The 21,024-nt window shown below is 34.1% G+C and overlaps 1 protein-coding gene across 1 annotated transcript in view; it reads left to right on the top strand.

Moving 5' to 3' along the window:
* The first annotated feature begins 541 nt into the window (after positions 1-541).
* Positions 542-21,024, top strand: part of LOC124643264 (probable nuclear hormone receptor HR3) — a 99,594-nt gene continuing 79,111 nt past the window's right edge. Inside the window, exon 1 of the mRNA XM_047182171.1 lies at positions 542-2,990. Within this exon, the coding sequence (XP_047038127.1) occupies positions 2,888-2,990 (103 nt within the window). The 5' untranslated portion in view covers positions 542-2,887. The remainder of the gene's footprint in view (positions 2,991-21,024) is intronic.

The raw sequence follows: 21,024 nt of genomic DNA, 5'->3' as shown, positions 1-21,024 counted from the left end.
GGCCTTTACTTTTAAATATTACTAATTATTTTTTACTATTTATAAAATATACCCCAAAACAGTCATACTAGCGTAGCTCTCTATAAATAAAATAATTTTCAAAATCGTTAAAATCACTAAGACCAGAAATTATCCCCTACATTGTCACAAACACACTCACATATTCATAATTGTATAGATCCTACAAAAGAAAAAAGTGACATAACACCCCCACTCACTCTCACCCGCTCTCGCTACCGCCTACACTTCGGACAGCCACCTCCAAAACCGGGGACTTTCATTTGGCGCAAGCGCACGTAACTGCGTTGCGTAATGTGTCGCGCACGCATCGCCAATGATTAACGTTATCGTGGAACTCTGTAGTTTTTGAATTTGTATTTGGAATTTCGTTGTTTTTCGACTTTCTTGATTGGTGTAATCTCTTCGGTTTTCCTGTCGCCCTAGTACTTTTCTTATATTTTTCATTAATACACACATACATATGTTATTAGTACCTATTATATTATGTATGGTGTATCTAGATAATTTATTTAGCGATCATTTATACATTTTTTGAATTTGAAATCGTTGTTTATCGACCTTCTTGATGTTTGTTGGGTGAAACCTCTTTAGTTTTCCTGTTGCTCTAGTACTTTTTTGGGCGAGGTTATTAGGGTTTCAACCGATTTCAAAAAATGAGGTTCTCAGTTGGACAAACAGCTTGTCACTCCGTATTTTTACTCTTACTTAAAACATTCAAAAATTATCAACTTTCATTCATAAAAAGCATTTTTTTTTAAATATAAACTAATTGAAACATGAAATAGGGCCTATTGGATACAGGACTGACTATACACAGTGTGGACCAGGGTGGAAATAAAAAATAATGTTGCTCTTCTCTCCAAAATAGGTTAGTGCTATTTTCTTTATTAATCTGATCAGAGCATTAATTATAGCCTAATAATGTTAGCTTTCCAACAATTTAAGCATTTTTAAAATCAGTTCAGTAGTTTCGGTGTATTTAGGGTATCAACAAACAAACAGTTTTTTTTCGTTATTAGTAGGTATAAGGAAAATCAAAAAACTTCAAATCCTACAATAAATAGTACCTATGTAGTATGGTTTTTATTTTTCTTTAACACAATAACTACAAAATAGATTTTAATGTAACTTGGCTTTTTTTATCCATGTGCGAGATGTAGTAAGTGAATCATATTTTATTAAAATATCGAATAGAATCATGTTACAAAGCAACTGGTCTAACTTAAAATAGTATGCAGTTAAGTTCATTATGCAACTTAAGTTACTCGTGCTATCTGAATGGGAAACACGTTATAATATACTTAGTAAAGTAATGTATAGTATGGGTATATAGTATTCTTATGTAAAGTTTAGTTTGGTTAGGCTCAGTTTATCTAGAATTTCATAATATTGCTTAATAATTTGAAGATGAATATAAGTTGAAAATTGCCATAAATCAGACTTTAAATACAGATCTAGGTAAAAAGCAACCTATTTAAAAAGTTTTCCTAACAGAGTATGGATCTATAAATAGAAAAAGAATGCAATTAAAAACTAAGTTAATTAAATAAATTCTATATCACCACTAAAGAAAGAACACACAACCACAGTCGCCATTTTGAATTAAAATTGCACCATAATTGCACAAAGCATTCTAAATTTAAACCACTAAAATAAAAACTCATTAGAACACTAACAAGTTTAAATAAATACCGGCCAGTACGCAAGAACATTCACACTCCAGTGTTGCCACACTCAATAAAGAAACAGTCGACAATAGGCGAACACCTACTGCCATACAGCCTAGTAACTAGACATCAAAGTGAATGACATAATACACTGTACATATCTATTCATGCAAGTCATATAGCGAGTAAGAAAAGTAGTGTTTTAGTCGGTATACCTCAGCGGGCATGCGGGATCGATTCCGGGCATGCGCAAAGGGGCCGGGTACTTCCGACCCCCGCGCCCCGCCGCACTGTAGCTGAAACACCCCCACGCTGCAACTGCACTCCAGTGCATGCGAGAACGCGACCAAAGAAAAACTGCCTGAAAATAATTAAAAACTAATCGCATTATTGTTGTTCAAAAAAAGAACTCTGTATCCAAATTCAAAATAAAGCGCGTTCGGGTTATGTGTCGGTTGTTCAATCGTTAATATGTCATCTTTAACGTGTGGACTCGAAGAGCCGTAGACCGGTCACCAGTGGAAGCGAACACACATCAACTATTAACGAACTATGAAGAAGAAAAAACGAATGCACCGTTCACAAAATAAACGCATTCAATGCCATATATTAAACACAAACCACTTCGTATGAGCACTTTGACAATATTAAATTAAAACAATTCCGAAAGCATTTAACTCACAAGTTTATTAAAATTTATACGCAATATTTAATCACAAAAACCGTTAGTTTTTAATAAAAATCAATAATTAAACACAAATTAGTGATACACTATTATAATAACCTCCCGAGCAAATAAAACCCAACCTTAAAATCGAAATTTTAGACTGATATATAAAATTCCGTAAGTAGATTTAAAAATAATAACAAAAAAAAATATAGTATTTACATTAGTTGACGATTTGAGAAAGTTTATATGTAGAAGAATAAAAATTTAAAATATAATATTTATTATTAAAAATAAATAAAAAAGTATAATAAACAAAAAAAGACGCAATATAATAATAATAAAAAAATAAAATACAAAAAATCGATTCAGGGATCAGTGACGTAGCCTTAGACATTTAAAAATTTTGTACGACGGCCGAACAATTTTGACACTTGCTATTTTCACAGTGTACAAAAATGGATGATCGAGTGTTTTTGTGTGCAAGTTAAGTGTTATGGTACTGTGTTAGTGTGTGGGGCCGAGGGGCAATATGTTGAACATGTTCGATATGTGGAACTCTGTAAGCACGAAGCTAGAGCAGACCAATGTCCAGCAGAGTCAGCAGCCGCACACTTCAGGTGGGAGCATTAAAGGTAATTTCCACTTAATAAAACCCGCCTGTTTGGGGCAAACTTGCTAAGTAATTTAAAGTAAAACTTCATACATAATTTATTTATTCGGAGAAGTTATTCAGTTATATAAGAAAACTGTTTCCCTATCCAATTGTAGACAATTGACTATTGACACCGTTGAAATATCTTATTAATAAGTCATTACAACACTGTTTTCCTGTTCAGTTCAATATTTGTTTGGTACAGTCAAACTAAAGTACCCAATAATTTAATCAAAACATAATGATATACATGTACAAAGTTTGCCCCAAGCAAAATAGCAGAAAATAACTTTCACGGGTAACATAACATGCATAACTAATAATTTAAAACAGTGAGATTTGATTAAGTTATGTAAGGGTGAAATTTTATTTAAACACGGGACGCATGTGGCTAACTAAATATAAAAATAAAGATTATTTCATTTAAAACGTATTTAATACATTATAGTGAAACGTTATCGGCAAAGTTATATGTAGATAAACTTAAAGCATTTTAAATCACTATTACATAAAAACATTTTTTATAAAAAAATCGTTAAAAAATCTTGCAAAATTTTGCATAGAAACAGTCAAGTCATCGTGCTCTGCAGATTTAAATTAGCGAAAAAAAAAGTTGCGAATAAAAAAAAAGACGCGGTTGCGTGAAACAAAACCATAATGAAACGTGTAAAAAAATATAGAAAGTGCCGTCCAAAAACTTCTTTTTCCGGTATATTTATATACACATATAATTGTTTCTCATATAGAGACTCTTGCGTAAGATATAAGAAAGTGGCCAATTAAAATTCGGCTGTTGTCGTCTCTCTGTCGTGTTATTTCGTAATTATTTTATAGTCTTTTGTGGTAAAAATAGCCATTTTATGCATGGATTCTTTTCTCTGCGCTTTTGATTTTAACATGTACACTTAAGAACTTATAAAGCGATAAACTTATCGATATCAAAATCAAAAAAGACACGTTTTTATAAACTATAGAAGCTCCGAAACTACCGAACCGATAAAAAAAATCTTTGACTGTTAGGAAGCTACGCTATTCCCAAGTAACAAAACCATGCTTATCCCGATGCGGGAAGTAGTTCCTATGGGATTAAGCTACAACTGGGGGAAACAGCAAGTTTCACATGAAAATAAAAATTAAATGACTTTTCGATGTAATTTTATAACTCAAAAACGGGTCCACTTATATCCAAACCAAATGTTTAGGCTTCGTTTGAACTATTTAGTACACGGTTTATGTGAAATTTGCACAAAGTTCATAATTTATCACATTTTTTGTAACAAAATGGTTGACTTGGAAGAGTGTACCGAGCTACTAGTAGGCTTATATTTTATCCCGATGCGAGAAGTAGTTTTTTCGGCTGCGGGAAACAGCTAGTTTCAGATAAAAGCACAAAAAAATTACTACCTGTTTTATAAAATCATAAGTTAAAAACTTTCACAAAATCTTTCAACAGTGCTCAAACGGTCCATGGTCGAAATAGGTTAGCCTATTTAAGTCCTCGTATGACCGTTTGTAGCACATACAGCAGTAGTTATAGTTTTTTTCCTGTTATTTTGCTGGTTTTGGATCGTAGTATTTGTTTGAAAAAAGGATGAGGATTATTTAGACGATCCTTATTAGAATCATCATGTCATAAGTTAAAAAAATCTTTCAACAGAACTTTCAAACGAAATAGGTTAACCTATTTGAGGCCCGTCCTAAGGCTCTTTGCAGAGTATTTTTTTTGTTGTTGTAATTTTGCCGATTTTGGGTCTTAGTTTTTGTTTGATAAAAAGAATGACGCTCATTAGAATCATCATATCATAAGACACTCTTTCAGAATCATCACAAGTGAAAAACTTTTCTCGAAATAGATTAGCCTATTTAAGGCGTTCGTCCTATGGTCGTTCGTACATATAGGAGTAGGGGCACAGTATTGAGAGGTTGTTACCCCTCGCCTACGGTCGCCACAGTGACCTAGTTGCAGCCGCAGTCTGCGAACTGGCACGGGATGACGACCATCAGATGCACTGAGTATTTTTTTTTATGAGAGATACTTTTTTTTGCGCGAATTTTGCTGGTTATCAAAGTCTGGTTTGATAAAAGGGTTCTATAATAGACATATTTATACGTTCTTGCTGAGGATTGGACACTGGACAGTAATTTAGCGAAATTATTCTTAGTATTTTTAATCGACTTCACGATACCAAAAAGAGGTTTTCAATTGAACCGCGTATATACTTTTACTTTTTCTGTTTTAAAAGGACTGGTATTATAGACAGTTTCGTTGTTTATTTGCGTATATATTTTTCTCTTCTGTTATAAAAGTACTGGTATTTCATTCAATTTGCTGTACACATGGAAGAAAGGCAAATAAATAACATAAAAAACTAAACGCTTGCACTCCTAAGTTATTTTTATAGCTACCAATATGAAATGAGTCAACTGCATCTCGTCCCACGCACGATATATTTTTGCAAGCTTCAACAATTGCATAATTTCTCTAAACCCGTTGTAGAACCGATTGACATTATATTCAACTTTTATTTCTTATGAATTTTAATAGAGGTAAGTATAAGTTTGGCCCCTGGCTTTGGTTATGCAGTCAGTCTGGGTTAATATATATAAAAATAATTACAAAAAATCAAAAAACATTACCCAGAAAGTAGTTAACATACATCTTCCATAATTCAAATACTATATAATCATTATATTCGTATCATATCGGGACATAAACGCACTCACAAAAGGGGATAAAAAAAGGGATCCTACCTTTATAGTAATTGCGTTTAAACATTAAACAAGTCGCGAAAGGTAAATTATTTCTAGAAGCTACACTAAGATATCACAAAAACAAACCTACTATATAAAACTTTAGGGGATGTATATAATCTACAGAAGATTTTAGGGGGATAAAACGCCAAGATTATGTCAAAAGATACTTCACTTGATAGTCAATTGATATCCACAGCCCCTTTCATTTAGAAGCCATACAAGTATCAAAACTGTTTTTTTCCACTATACTTAACGACGATTTTGGAATGTCAACTCACGTACTTAAATTACAAAATATCAAATTTTATTTAGAGTTTAAATAAAGGTCTCAAATAATACTAGTTTCAACACTTTTTATAAGTAATTATGTAATTCAGATAAATTATGGAATTGGGCGTTACTTTGCGGAAATACGTGACATTAATTGTTAGGAAAAAATTTAGAGTCGATTTCCGAGACAAAATTCAAGCGAAATTAACACACATCTTCCCTAACATATAAATACTAATTCATAACTTAAACGCATTAATTAAAGCCCTAAGGAAGGACGATGAATGTCTTACAAATGCGTCATTTAGGTCATCAAAAATACCAATAGAAGCCGTGTTGGGTTGAATCAGTGTAAAGAATGTATAGTATACATGTTTATATACGTTATATATTTATATATACGTTTGACAGATTCTCGAAACGTCAGTTGCATTCAAGGTATGGAATGTAGGTGGCGCTGAGATCGTGGCATAAGGTACAAAGTGCAGATTTGTGGTTTTCCTTATAATTCTCTCTTTGAATGAGTATTTTATTTGACAGTTGTTAAGAAGGTTAGATAGATCCAAGCGCGCTTGTGACAAGTGTAAAAAAGAAAAGTTATAGAAGCTTTTCTTTTCAGTAATTTTTGCTTGATGGTTTTGGTGATTAAAATAGGTTAATTATGTTGATATTAATCCCTTTAGTGCAGAAGGGGTCAGAAATATATTATGAAAATAACTTTTTCAAAACACTAGTACCTATGAGTACTACCTACACTTAGAAATTCTCATACCATTGGCCTATTTATACAATAGTTACAACGAAATCTAACGTCATTAATCACAATAATCTATCAATACGTCAAAAGCTCATTGTACAATGGCGGCCATTAAATTATTTTTTTAATGACATTGATCACCATGATATTCAGCCAACGATAAAAAAGTTGTTCTTTTTTCAATATCAATTGACATTTCGGACTTTCACGCGAAGCGCGTTCGCTTTATTGGCACAGAAAATAATAAAGGACATTTTGGGCGTTGAGAAAGCTACGGTAGGGTTGCTATTATGAAAAATAAACGTCAAAATAAATAAAAATGTATGTTCATGCGCAAACGGCTGTCATTTGAACATTTTTGGCGGTCGTTATGGATAGTTAGAAGCTAGAATATGCTAATATGACAACCAGTATTAACAAGGGGTATTGGGTTGCCCGGGTAACTGGGTTGAGGAGATCAGATAGGCAGTCGCTCCTTGTATAACACTGGTACTCAGCTGCATCCGGTTAGATTGGAAGCCGACTCCAACATAGTTGGGAAAAGGCTCGGCAGAAGATGACGAAATGTATACGTAATTTATCGTTGTGTGAAAAGAAAGTGTATTTAATAAGGAGTATCAAATGTTTTTGATGAAAGTTTTAGATATGTTTTGTTTGTGGGCGGATCGGTTTTCGAGGTATAACAATATTCACAAAAGATCAGGGCTTATGTTTGTCTGTCACTACATTAAATGTAGCAGACCTTATCTACGGAGTAGCATATTTATTTCCATAAGGTGAACGATTGGTATTAAATCATCAAGAAGATAAAAAAAAACCGTATCCCAAGTATATTTTTTGTTTGTTTGTCTGCTTAAATCTAGTATTTATTTTAAAACACTAACCGCTCACCATACCACAGTAAATAAAACCTAAAAACCATAAACTGCTTTTTGAGAATTATATCTCTTTGTTTGTCGGAACCATTTTTATTTATACCGGACAGGACAATGTAGGAATTGAGATTTGAATCAACTTTCACTTGAAATATAAAAGACTGACGAGATAAGTCGTGAGTATTTTATTTAAATGCTCTTACGAAATAAGAAATGGCGAATAGATTCGTTGCAGCATTTAATAATTCACGTATTTATCATCATCTGCCTAGCCTTTTCCGTCTAACCGGATGCAGCTGAGTACCAGTGTTTTACAAGGAGTGAATGCCTATCTGCCCTCCTCAACCCAGTTGCCCGGGCAACCCAACTCCCCTTGGTCAGACTGGTGTCAGACTTACTGGTTTCTGACTACCCGTAACGACTGCCAAAGATGTTCAATGACAGCCGGGACCTAAAGTAACGTGCCATCCGAAACAGTCATTGGTGTCTATATATACTTTTCGTATATATCGAAAAAAAGGTAAGGTGTAGGAAAGTACATATTAATTTAAATAAAAAAAAAAATAACTGGCTGGAAATCTCAACACAATTCAAATGAAGTGAAAACCCTAAAGCGAACGGTCTGGTTTCTTTTTTTAAAACGTTCGTTGCGTAACGCGGCAAAGGCATTGCTAACCAGTTCCATTTAGCATAAGTTCTGATTGGCGTAAGAGTACCGAACATGAATGCGCCCCTCTGGTATAGAGTAAAAAGAGAAACTTTATACGGTAAAAAAAAATGATTGGCCCTTGTGAATTGTTTTGGATGAACTTTGATCTTTTAATGTTAAAATTGTATGTACTAGTTTGATTTATTTACTCAGAAATTGTCCTTTTTTTTAGGAGATACCCATGTTCAATTAAATTGGTAAAGCCTCTGTTAATGTAAAAGTGTAGCAACAAATAAACTTAGGTGCTGTCGTATTTTCATAAGAGACTGATTCTGATCCTGGCAAGACGGGCAACAGACCTGAAGTTCTAGGTAGGAAAAGTCTTGCTACAGTTAATACTAGACTAAGCGAAGTTGTAAGCTCACTTCTATTTTTTTACCTTCAAACTAATCATAGACATAACGTCAACTATTCAACCTCCTTTTGTAAAATCAGCAATTTTTATTAGGTTGGTATTTATCGCAATTCAAAAACCGAATTCCTGCATAAACAAAATGTCTGCTCAATTCGTAAGGGGTAATAGCACAATGTAAAAAAAATTGATTCGTTCGCACAATGGTTGCTTTGCCGACTAGCAATACTAGTTATTGCCGATTTAGCATATAGCTCAAATTTCCACCGGACGCAATAATTGTAATTATTTATATTTATTGATATCTTAAACTATTTTATTGTAATTTTTGTGTCAGCAAAATTTTGAATTGAAACTCATGTTTTTAGGTTCATTTGATGATTTCCCATACAAAAAATGCCTTACGAGCGATGTTAGAAACAATATGAATGAAAAATATTAGTATATCAGACGAGTCACGTAGTGTTTCATAAAATAATTGAAGGAAATGGATTGTTTAACTCGTAGCTTGTGTTGCCAGCATATCGTGTGTAACAATGAGGATGGTTAGTTTTATGTCGCATGGCAACACTTACCGCAAGGAGTATCGATGATAAATCTATTTTTAAATTATTCATTCAGGTAGAGGATAATAATTACGTTCTTATTATTTTAAATGTGTTTTCCTCTCTATTATTTTACCTAAGATGCAATGAGACAGTGACTTTATGATATTAAGCCTAGGAATTCATGACTTTGAAGGAGCGTAAAAGCGTTTCAAGTTTTTTCTCAAAATGGAACTCTATTTTAATATCAAATGGAGACTCGTTACCTAACATAAGGACAATCTGAAGTACCAGGATAACATAGAAAAACAAGAGGTTGATCGACTGTTAACAAATACTGTATGTATGTTTACTTAAAATCAAGCAAATCCGGCTATTATCCTTATTACCTAACTACCTTTGATAAATAATATCTATAGAAACGCCTAAAACCAACATAAATTACCATACATACACATATGAAAAGTACTATGGGTAGCATAAACATGTGACAGGTCGCGAGTCAGTTTAGTACTAAAGTGTGCAAGAAAAAGTTGCCTGGCCAAGACCCATATACCGTGTTCGATGTACTTTGACCAACTAGTATTGATACTTGAGCTCAAATGTGGACGCCATATTAGATTTATATTTTAAACTAAGTATAAAAATAATTATAGAGTATTTTGAACTGTTAACTTGTCAAGTAGAGGAGCCGTCTTGTAATTAAGTATAGTAATAAATAACTCTTAAGTTAGTAACGGATTTGGGTGGTAAAAAATGATGTTGATAGGCTGTTTTTGTATGTATCTATAAATATTTTGGTAATTATAGTGATCGAATAGATTATTGCTTAAGGCTTGAATACATTCGAGTTTATTTTTTTTATCTAATACTTCATTGATAAATATTCATAATACAGTCGGAAACTACGAGTCAGTGTGTAATTTATGATCTGAATAGATTTTTTTATATATTTATATCTTTGCTATGTGTGAATGTATGTTTATATAAAATAAAAGAAAGGATTAAGGAAATACTTATTTATTTCAAAAGGCGGATAAAACTTTTACTTTCACGTAAACATATTTAAGTATATAAAATACGAGTTTAGAAATTCTTCAAACAACAATGTTTGAAAGTTATAAACAGCTTGTCAACGTTTATGCCTTCTATCGTAATCATATGCCTATATTATGCGTAGGACGAGGGCCGGACACATTTTTCTTTTTATGTTATATAATGAAGTTGATGATGAGTTGAGAAAACTTTAAGAAAGCTTTTACTTAACTTCTGAATATTCACAGTACGCAGGTTTTTGTTTGATTCATACTACTATAGGTGATGAGACTAGTTAACTTTAACTGTGCCATTGAAAGGGATATATTATATATTTTTTAGACATAGTCATCCTCCAATTAAATCAATTTTATTTGCGGTCGGAGCATAGTGACTTCTTCTTCTTCTCATCTCGTCTTTCACAGTAGGAAACGTTATTTCCAGCCATATCGTCTTTTACAATAGATCATAATTTCATTGGTCTCTTCCTCCTATATTATTTTTATGACAAGAAAGAAGATTATAGAAAATAATGATTGCAAAATACAAAATAAAATTCGTGCCAAGTATCAAAACCTATCAAGCGTAGTTCACACATTTATGTATGCGCATGCGTGGAGCGTGCACTCAGGTACTGGCCACTGATATGATAATATTAGCCGCCTGTGTGTTGCACTGTGCTGCGTTTAGACCGGGTAGTCTAGCCAGCTGCTAGTACTAGCTGCCTGTATGTTGTACTGTGCTGCGTTTAAACTGGGTAGTCTAGCCAGTGGCTACTGGCGGGGAGTGCTGTAGTTAGTGGTCGTAATTTTAGTAATGTGTTTGTTTAGTTTTCGATGGGTTTATTGAAAAGCTTGCTAGTTGAAGTGTATTAGGATATATCGCTTGTTTCTCGTGGAACAATATTTCATTCATAGTGAACTTTTGGTGAATTTAAATTGTTCGGGAATATTGTTTCATCAATATCACCCAAAGCTATGTTCTTATTGGGTATTCTCTCTTATTTCTTTTCTGAAGGGTTACGTTAGGAAGTTTTACTGGTGTTAAAGCCAAAAATTTGTCGTTACTTTATGAAAATAAAACATCTCTCAATCAGAACGAAACCTATGAAAGGAAACAATCATTTATTCAGGAAAACGCACCGAAAAATCAGGATAAAACTGAATCCAAATTCTGCCAAAAATACAAACTAAATCCTGTCTCAACCAAAATACCTTTCACCTGTTACTTACCTACATATATCTCAACAAAAATACATCAGCAAAGCCTCGTTCAGACCGCTATCTACTTAGCCACATAACTACAAGTACTTAACTAGCTAGCTCACAAATGACCGGGTGAGTGGGTTAGGCGAGTGACATAATAATATTAGTTAGCCGTGTGTGTCCTGTGCTGTGTTTAGTAAGCCTAGTAGTAGAGTTAGGTAAGTGTGTATTTTAATGGTGGATATCGGGTTCGATTTTTAGGAATTTTCAGTTTCATTGTTGTGTGTTAGGATTAATATGAAGTAGCTCTGTATCGTTGCAAAATTTTGAAAAAATAATACGATGGGTCACCATTTCTTAACAACAAAAAATATTTGGCTGTCTATCTGTGGCGCTTTCACGCCTCTATTTCATCATGGTAAATGTATGTAGAAATAGAGATAATAATAGATAAGAAAAATAGAGGTAATAAATAGAGAAAGGTCATAAGATACTTTTCACCCGGTCACGAAAAATAGTTTTCCCGTGGGAAACAGTCTGTCTTAAAATAAATACAGTGACACACAAGTCACTTCAAGGATCGCTAAAAATCAATAATTTAAAACCAAACTAAAAATGACAATTAGGCGATGTAAGCTTTAGTTACACATATAAATAGAACTAAGCCTACTGCACTACAAGTTATAACTATAACTAAGTTGTTTCTAACCTCGCAGTGCTTCGCTGGGGGAACGTATGTACGACTGATAATGATTCAACCGTGTGTGAGTGTGTGCTGCGTTTAGTAGCGTTGGTCTACAATTTTAGATTCTGGATTTATTGTTTAGCTTTGTGTTTCTGTAATAAAAATTTAATGAAGAGGTTATATTTAAAGAGAGTGATAACTGGATCTACTTAACTGATATTAAAAATTATATTGCCAATAGAAAGCCGAGTTATTTGCTAGTGTCGTAAGTTACATATTATATACGATAATTAATCAGACAACTTCGATGTACTTATATTTAACACTACCTTTCGCCACCGGTATCACCTGTGCCCTGTAAGAACTGCTCCGCTCTTCTTAAAATTATGAATCCACAATAAATAGGCTTTCTAAAATTTAGATTTTTTTCAAATCTATTCAGCAGTTCCGAAGATTAGCGCGATTAAACAATCAAAAGATACTTACGCTTCATAATATTGCCTAATACATATAGATTTTTGCAAAACAAAGAAATATCTCAAAGCCATTAAAGACTCCAATAATGAAACAACAGTTAGTTTCTAACAGTTAGTACAAAACCACAGAACTCGTAACAGTTGCGTTATTTCACACTTTACTATCTAAATATTAGATCTAACATTGTATAGGTTGCTTTATTTTATTGCTGGACAGTGTAAATGCACCTTAGTTGCTGTTGCTTCCACTGTTTGTGTAGTTATTTTGTAATATTCCACGTAATACATATCTTGGTATTATGTACAGCTCTTAATAATAAACAGTTTGAAAACCTTCCCCTAAGTGACAAGTACTAAGCACTACCGCAACAAAATCAGTTCAGCCAAACATGAGATAATCGGGCACAAACACACATGCTTGCCTGCACACAATCCTATTTCAATAAGTGAACTATCTGTATCTAATACTTGATATTTTTTTTCCAAATCGGACCAGTAGTTCCTATCAAATAAAGTATATAACAAACTCTTGAGCCTTATAATATTAGCAAAAGATTCTGAAAGATTCTAAATCAAAGTTGAAATAAATCTTTTTGTACCTTTTATCAAGACCCATCACTCAATACCCATTTAATGGGCCTGAGATTCAAGCTCCAAATAATATAAAAAATAAAAACAGAATACTAATTTACTCACCCAAAACATCGCTTCAAGTTCTATCTAGTACTGGCTTCAAGTACTAACCCCTTTCAAACGCTCCTTCCGAACAACTATTTAAACGATCACGTGCATGTGTGCGTGTACGCATGTTCGCACGTTGCATTTATATGTCGATGACGTCATTACGCTGTGTTCTATCATAGACTAGGAGAAGCAAAAGTTTTTGTTTTAAATTGGATAGAATGGCGTCCTTTTTGGGGATGTCAGTTAAAAACGGGACAAGTGCAAATCGGATTTGCGCCGAATGGTTAAGTGCCGTATTTATAAGATGGCCAAAAAATTACACGGGAGCTCCATAAAGTATTTGTTTTATTCGAGTTTTCAGTCTGTGAATTTTTTAACTGCCTAACTGTCAGGGCTCATGCGATACAGCAAGGTGGCGCGCGGAAAGCGAAGTCTTAGTAATTGAGTCCTTATTTACTCTTTGGGTACAGAACCCAAAAAAGCATAATATTGTTAAGCTTTCGTTAAACTTGCCTTAAATCTACACTAATGACTATTATAAAGCTAAAGAATTAACTTGAACGCACGAATCTAACGACCTACTAGCGCGATTTGAAAAAATATTTCAGTTTTAGATAACCTATGTATCAAAGAAAACTATAAGCCACCTACTTTTTATTGGGATGCGTTAGGTAGTTCTCACGGAATGAGGATAAAACAAGACCGACAGAAACAAGTCCCTTAAAATCTAAGATGGCCGATCCATAAAGGATTAGCCACGCCCACAAATTAGTCAATAATTTTCATCAGTTTTTCTTTTGCACGGCTCAAGGACGGACGTTTGACCCCGTTTCGGGTATCAATACACAAAAACCATTATTACCTTGATGGTGTATTGCTAAATGTAAAAGCGGTCTGATTCTAAGTGTTGCAATCAACGGAAGGTTGTTTTCTCTTGGTCGAACAATTGTTCATATTGTGACAAGACTGAATCAGCCAGCTGCGCAGGACATATTATAGTGCACAAGCATTTGCTTGGACACAGGTGCACTCTCTATTCCTTCACTCTAATAGCCCGATGGGACGGTAATCCGACACTACCGGAGAGAGATCAGGCGCAGGATCGATATTAACGTGCTCTCCGATGCACGGGTGTATCAATCACCAGACTGGGCTCCTTTACGAAAGTTTCTGAAAACCCACAAATAATTTCGGCCCGACTCAGGCATCGAACCCAAGAACCCATGCACGGCAGTTGCAAGTCTTTCTTAAGCTAGTCAACGAATAAGCTTCATTCTCTTATTCTTCTTATCGAGTGTGGTGCAGGTTTAATCACCTAACAAGCCCTAGTCTCAGAGTTTTCTCAAATCCGACTGACAGCCTGATATGCAGTATGATTAGATCCTTTTAAAATACCGATTTTAACGTAATACAAATTTACTAGGTCACTTAACTAAATACAAATTAACTAGGACATCTAAAAAGCTCGTCAAAACTAAACAGTAACAAACAAATGACAATCAAAAGCTCGCTCGTCGCCATTTTAGATAAAAAGCTAGAATAACAATAGTATAATATAATGTCTCTAGGTCGAACTAACTGATAAATGTTATAATTTACTGTCTAAACATGGACTTTGGTAGAACGTTCTAGATTGGACACGTTATGAATTTAACAAAATTTAAGTATATACAATAAGAGAAGGTGATGTATAGGTAGGCTTTCAAGAGTATTTCAGGATTCATTTAAGTCTTTCAGAAATTTGATAAAAAATACAGGTTCATAAAGAGTGGAATGGTATTGTAAATAAATCTAGGTAATTTAATATATGTAGGTGCTTCTTAATCGATTTAAAAATCGTTTTGCTTTCAGTGTAGTCTAATATAATCCCAAAAAGCTTAACCGTCATAGTGTTGGCCAACTTAATAGTCGTTTGTTTTGACACTAAAATGTAAGTATTGAAGATAAAACTTGTCTGGAATACACAAAAATATAAAGAAATTATTTGAACAACTATAACGCAATATTTAACCTACTAAGAAATTGTATGCTCTTTAATTGTATTCATAGAAATCGACACACTTTTAATTTTTTCACGAACTTAAAGTTATGTTCATTTCCTTAACTAGTAATTATTCCTTCGCAGGAAAAACCTTCAAAGGAATAATATTAGTCAAATAAAAGCTGACATATTTTCCGTTCTTCCTTCCTCATCTTCCATCTTCACTAAGTATCCAATTCCTGAAAATATCAGCATCTCCCGAGCGTCTACCCAAAGAACTATGTTGGGGTCGATTTCCAGTCTAACCGCATGCAGCTGAATACCAGTGCTTTACAAGGAGCGACTGCCTATCTGAACTCCTCAACCCACTTACCCGGGCAACCCAATACTCTTAAGACTGGTTGTCAGACTTACTAGCTTCTGACTACCCGTAATGACTGCCAAAGATGTTCAATGACAGCCGGGACCTACAGTTTAACTTGCCATCCGAAACAATTCCTGAAACCATGATAGATATTTTGATTCCAAATTCAAAAACATTTTTTCTATACATCGAGATTGAACGTTATCCAGAACAATAACAATCCTCCATATTGCAATATTTGAAATTGGAATTCTCATAAAAGTATGTGCATTCAGCCAGGAATATCATATAGGTACTACCGATCTTAATACTCTATGTAGCTTTCATAGAAATAGGAGTTTGACGTAACTTGTATGAGGCTTATGTCAAAATTCTATCCGTAGTAAGCAAAAAAAGATAGATAGCTTATTGGGAATGGCCGTTAGTTAACCAGAAAGATACTGTTGCCTATCAATTTATGCGTAAATACTAAACGCAGAAAAGCTATCACATTCGCCGTTTTGAACGCGCATTTGCTCGGCCTTGAACATTTGTCTTTGCAGTAACATCAATATTATATCTTGTAAGGCTTAAAAAGACTTGTTTGAGACGTAAAGTGTATTCTATGTTTTATATGTTATTTTAATAGTGATTTTGAACATCGATAATACAAGATAGTAGCCACATCCGTGGTTTTGAGCGCGCATTCATAGATAGCCCGGCCTTGTGAATGCTATTCAACTCAGTGACATACTTTTCAGTTGGCTACAAGCCGTGTCACTCTACAATAAAAACTAGCCTTTATTTTATACTCACTACGGTCGCATTTCCAATGAACAATGTTAACGTAAAGTTTTAATTGAGACAACGCACCGTCCTATCGCGAATTTCGAAATTTGAATTTCGAATTTGGCGGTTTTTTTATGCTCTCTTATTTTATTCAATGATAAATTAAAAATGGCTGTTTTTTATGGATTTTAAATGCAATGTTAAAGTAATTTGTTGTCAAGGATTTTCAATTAAGTTACGAGCGTTACTTAACTTGTTTTAATGTTGTCCCTTTTATGTAAACATGTAAACTTTTATTCATATTCATGAGGGCATTTAATACTCCTTAGTCCTAAGTATTTGTCGGCCATTTTGGATTGCTAGGCTTTTAGTGGTCTTTAGGACGACATTTAATTTTATTGGCTATTAAATAGGCTGGATTTAATTTTTGTAATTATAACTTAGAAAATACTTGAAACAATCCATGGGCATTGGATTCTAATGTCATTTATAAGTACCAAATTCTACACTCTTGAAAGAGTACTTAGCTCAGAATTTTTCATCCACTTTTAACCTCTATCACTAAAAATCTTTTTTTTTACAACTTATTCATTAATCCGCCAAGAAAATTAATTCGATTTGCAATGACTTTATTGTCTTAATTACAAAATTAAAATATGATTCTAATAAATACATTGAAGGTCATAATGTAGTAAAAACGTAAATATTTTAAAATTATCCTGCTTTTGTCTCAATTGATATCAGAAACCAATTTAATATCAGAATATAATAAGAAATACTATTTAATTGAAATTACTCCTAGTTAAAGAAAATGGTGTGAAAAATCTCAATGTTTACGATATTTTTTTTTTGTCCATGCACATATAATATATGTATACCCACGATTGAAATCCCCCAACTATGTTGGGGTCGGCTGCCAGTCTTAACAGATGCAGCTGAGCACCAATTTTTTTGCCGGAGCGCCGGCCTGTCTGACCTGCTCAATCCAGTTACCCGGGCAACCCAATACTCCTTGGTAAGACTGGGTGTCAGACTTACTGGCTTTAGACTATCCGTTACGATTGCCAAGGATATTAATACAAATATTTTATAACTGATCAATAACTAAGCAATGTCATAGACACGACACTTATTTCGTTTTGCGGACTCGAACCTTTCACACTGGCGGATTTCTGAGCGGAAATTCCTCTAGTATGAAAGCGTTGCAAAGCATTTCTCTATCATAACATTCAAGCATGGAACACGTTTGGGTGACGTAACATGTGTCAAAGACAAACAAAACTGTGCGCTTGAGCAATAAAGGGCTACATGGTAGTTGGTGGGATATATACCTATATGAAGACGAAATTATTTATATACTTCTATGAATAATTTATTTTCCAATAGAAAGGGTCGTTATTTGTGAGTAACATACGATATCATATTTCAAGATGCTACGGGAAGCAGTTCTCTCTAGAAACGGGTGTAACGCTAGTAACAGCAAGTTTATTCACAATGTTTCTTTCCGAAGGTTCAAATTCTATGTCCCAGCTGTCATTTGTACATCTTTAGCATAGCGCAGAGTCAGAAACCAGAAAATTTGAAAACCAAAGACCGTCAAGGCCGGGTTGAGGAGGTCAGAAAGACTGGTCGCTCCATGTAAAACACTGGTAGACCTCAACATAGTTGGGCAAAAAGCTAGGCAGGTAAATACTAATTTAACCAATTTATAAGGTTTTTAACATAGTTATAAAACAACCATCTTACTACCATCTCACTATCTATCATTGTAGTGTATGCATGTGTGTGTGTGTATGTATGATGTAACACAGTCGCGTGGCCAACAGTACAAGACTCTTGCGCAATTTCAGCGCGTAAGGGCTTGAACATTGAGGAATAGTACTGAGAAAAATTATACGAATTTATCATCGTTTTACTGTTTGTTTGTGCAGAGATTGGTAGTAACTCAGTAATAATAATCTGTACTAGTTGGCTTGTATTCCAAAGTTATAATATAGATTGACTTGTTCATGCATAAAAGTCTTAAGTCCTTTCAAAGGTTTCAAATCTCTGCACAAACTGAAAAAAAATCTTGAAAAAACATAACAGGAAAAGGATATGAGATACTATGCTCATCCTTATTAATATTATGAATACTAAAGTAGGTAACTCTGTTACTTTGCGTATCGCATTTTCAAGCCATATCAACTGAACCGATTCAAATTGAATTTAATACACATTTAGTTTAGAGCCTGAAATAGGATATCAGCCTCTTTTTAACCGGCTGCAGAAAGCAGTGCCATAGCAATGTGGGTGGGTGGAACTTATAAGAACCATACTTTATCCTCCGAGCTTTTTTCCCAACTATGTTGAGGTCGGCTTCCAGTCTTACCGGATTCAGTTGAGTACCAGTGTTTTACAAGAACCATACCTACTTAGGTATGTCATTGATTAGTGAATAATTATCTAATATCCCGATCTATAGTTCGGCCATTCAGAGAATGCGTTCCTGACACGTCGCGATTGAACTGACTGAATTATAACATTCATTGATTATTGATATAATAATGTTGTTTTAATGCTCCTCAATTGTTAAAACGGTAAACAACCAGCAAAAATATTTTTATCGTAACTGCAACGCCATTGCAAAGTTACGTCGTCAGTTCAATCGCGACGTGTCAGGAACGCATTCTCTGAATGGCCGAACTATAATATTTATCATTATCATTTAAACAAACAAATGTTGCCAGCACAAATATTATGACTTTCTACCTTCATGGTGTTACGCGGTACGACGTATTTTCCTTGTTGCAACACTGACTGAACATATTGTAGGGAAAGTGGTGACTAATCTTAACGTTTCTATCAATTCCTAAAACAAGTTTTTGGGCTTTATGGTTTCAAGTAGTTGTTTCCCGTGGTCCCGCTCACTTCCTAAACCTACGAAAACAATATGGAGACAATTCTATAACGCCTTAGCATGAAAACCTTGTAAGTGAAAAACGTACATTTTAGGGGAAAGAAATAGGATGTGCTTTGACACTTTTACAAATTGCATTTCTGAAGTTTTCACTCTAAGATAACTATGAGTTTAGGTTTCAATATATCTCCTTGACCAATTACAGTTCGCTCATTTGTTATTAAGGGTTGCTCGGGTAACTGAGTTGAGGAGGTCAGATAGGCAGTCGTTTCTTGTAAAACACTGGTACCCAGCTGCATCTATGTAGACTGGGAGCCGACCCCAACATAGTTGGGAAAACAAGGGAGCATAGCTGGTTGCAATTACAAAGGTCTTAGAAAAAATACGTAGGAATGTTCAAAATAAACTTTATTAATTTCTACTCTGTATTTCTTCAGGCTATTTAACGGGTGAAGCCACGTGCAAAAGCCAGTCTACAATAAAAGTGAAAATTTCACACATTTAGCATACGCGTCGTCTGATTAGCGAAACAACACTAAAAGCCAAACAAATTGCTTACAGTTACTTTCATAAACATCTTTACTTCTCCAATTAAATACACAGTTTCTTACTGCGGGTCAAAATAATACCCCAATTATAACCACGTAAATTAATATTAATTAATTAAGTCAAGCCCAAGTCAAAATTGATTATTAAATTAACAGTCTACTTCTCGCAGCGTCCCGTGGAAAATAATTATCAACCTCGGAAAAAAAGCCTTATGTACATATTTGTCCGTAATAAATAGGCTATTTAACACTGAAAAAAAATTCTCAGATCACATTCATCGACTCGCAAATAACCAAAAATTTTACATGTGCGGCGATTCATATATAAATATGTTACCTAACCGCCAAAAAGGTTCATAGTATGCCTATATTGTATCTGGAATTACCGTTAGAAAAGTACTAGACACTAATCTAATCTAACAAATAACAAAAACGTCACATAAACCAGCAATTCAAATTAAGAATCGTACAAATGACGTCAGCAGATCACCTGCGCTCGCGCAACCTTGTGGCTGTATAACATGACATGCCTTTATCAGGACTGATTGATTATACCAAACTCCTTTTACTAATGCACTTTTAAAGATCGATTTAAAGATGGCGAATAGTATTTTAATGAACTATGTATCAGTACCTATCTAATTTATAAAGGGAAATTATAAGTGTAGCCACAAAATTATTTATTGGACACATGATTAAACTTCTAATTTTATAACTAAGCAACGGGGAAATGACATAGCCTCTAATAAACTAATTCGTCTTTTTTACAACGCCAACTAATAGAAAGCTTCAATAAAAGATCATCAATTATGAACCGACTCCACGTAGTCTTATCTGCCCTACCCCTAGAGTGCAATTCAAAACCGCGTAGGCGCGGAGGGGCGAGCGTGAAAACCATCTGCGACTAAATAAATATTTTTATGATGTCACTTAATAGTATTTAAGAAGTTTACTGTTAGAATGCATGCTACAAATTTAGATGCAAAAAAATAGCCATCATGCTGAGTCGTATTTAGAGTGGAAGATAACTCGTGGCTAAGATAGTATTATTTAGATGCTCGACGCTTTATTAATTGTGGCTGACTTAGTAATTTAGAAGGCAACATA

Source organism: Helicoverpa zea, chromosome 27, assembly GCF_022581195.2.
Source record: "Helicoverpa zea isolate HzStark_Cry1AcR chromosome 27, ilHelZeax1.1, whole genome shotgun sequence".
Lineage (NCBI taxonomy): Eukaryota > Metazoa > Arthropoda > Insecta > Lepidoptera > Noctuidae > Helicoverpa > Helicoverpa zea.
This window is presented reverse-complemented; position numbering and strand designations above follow the sequence as displayed.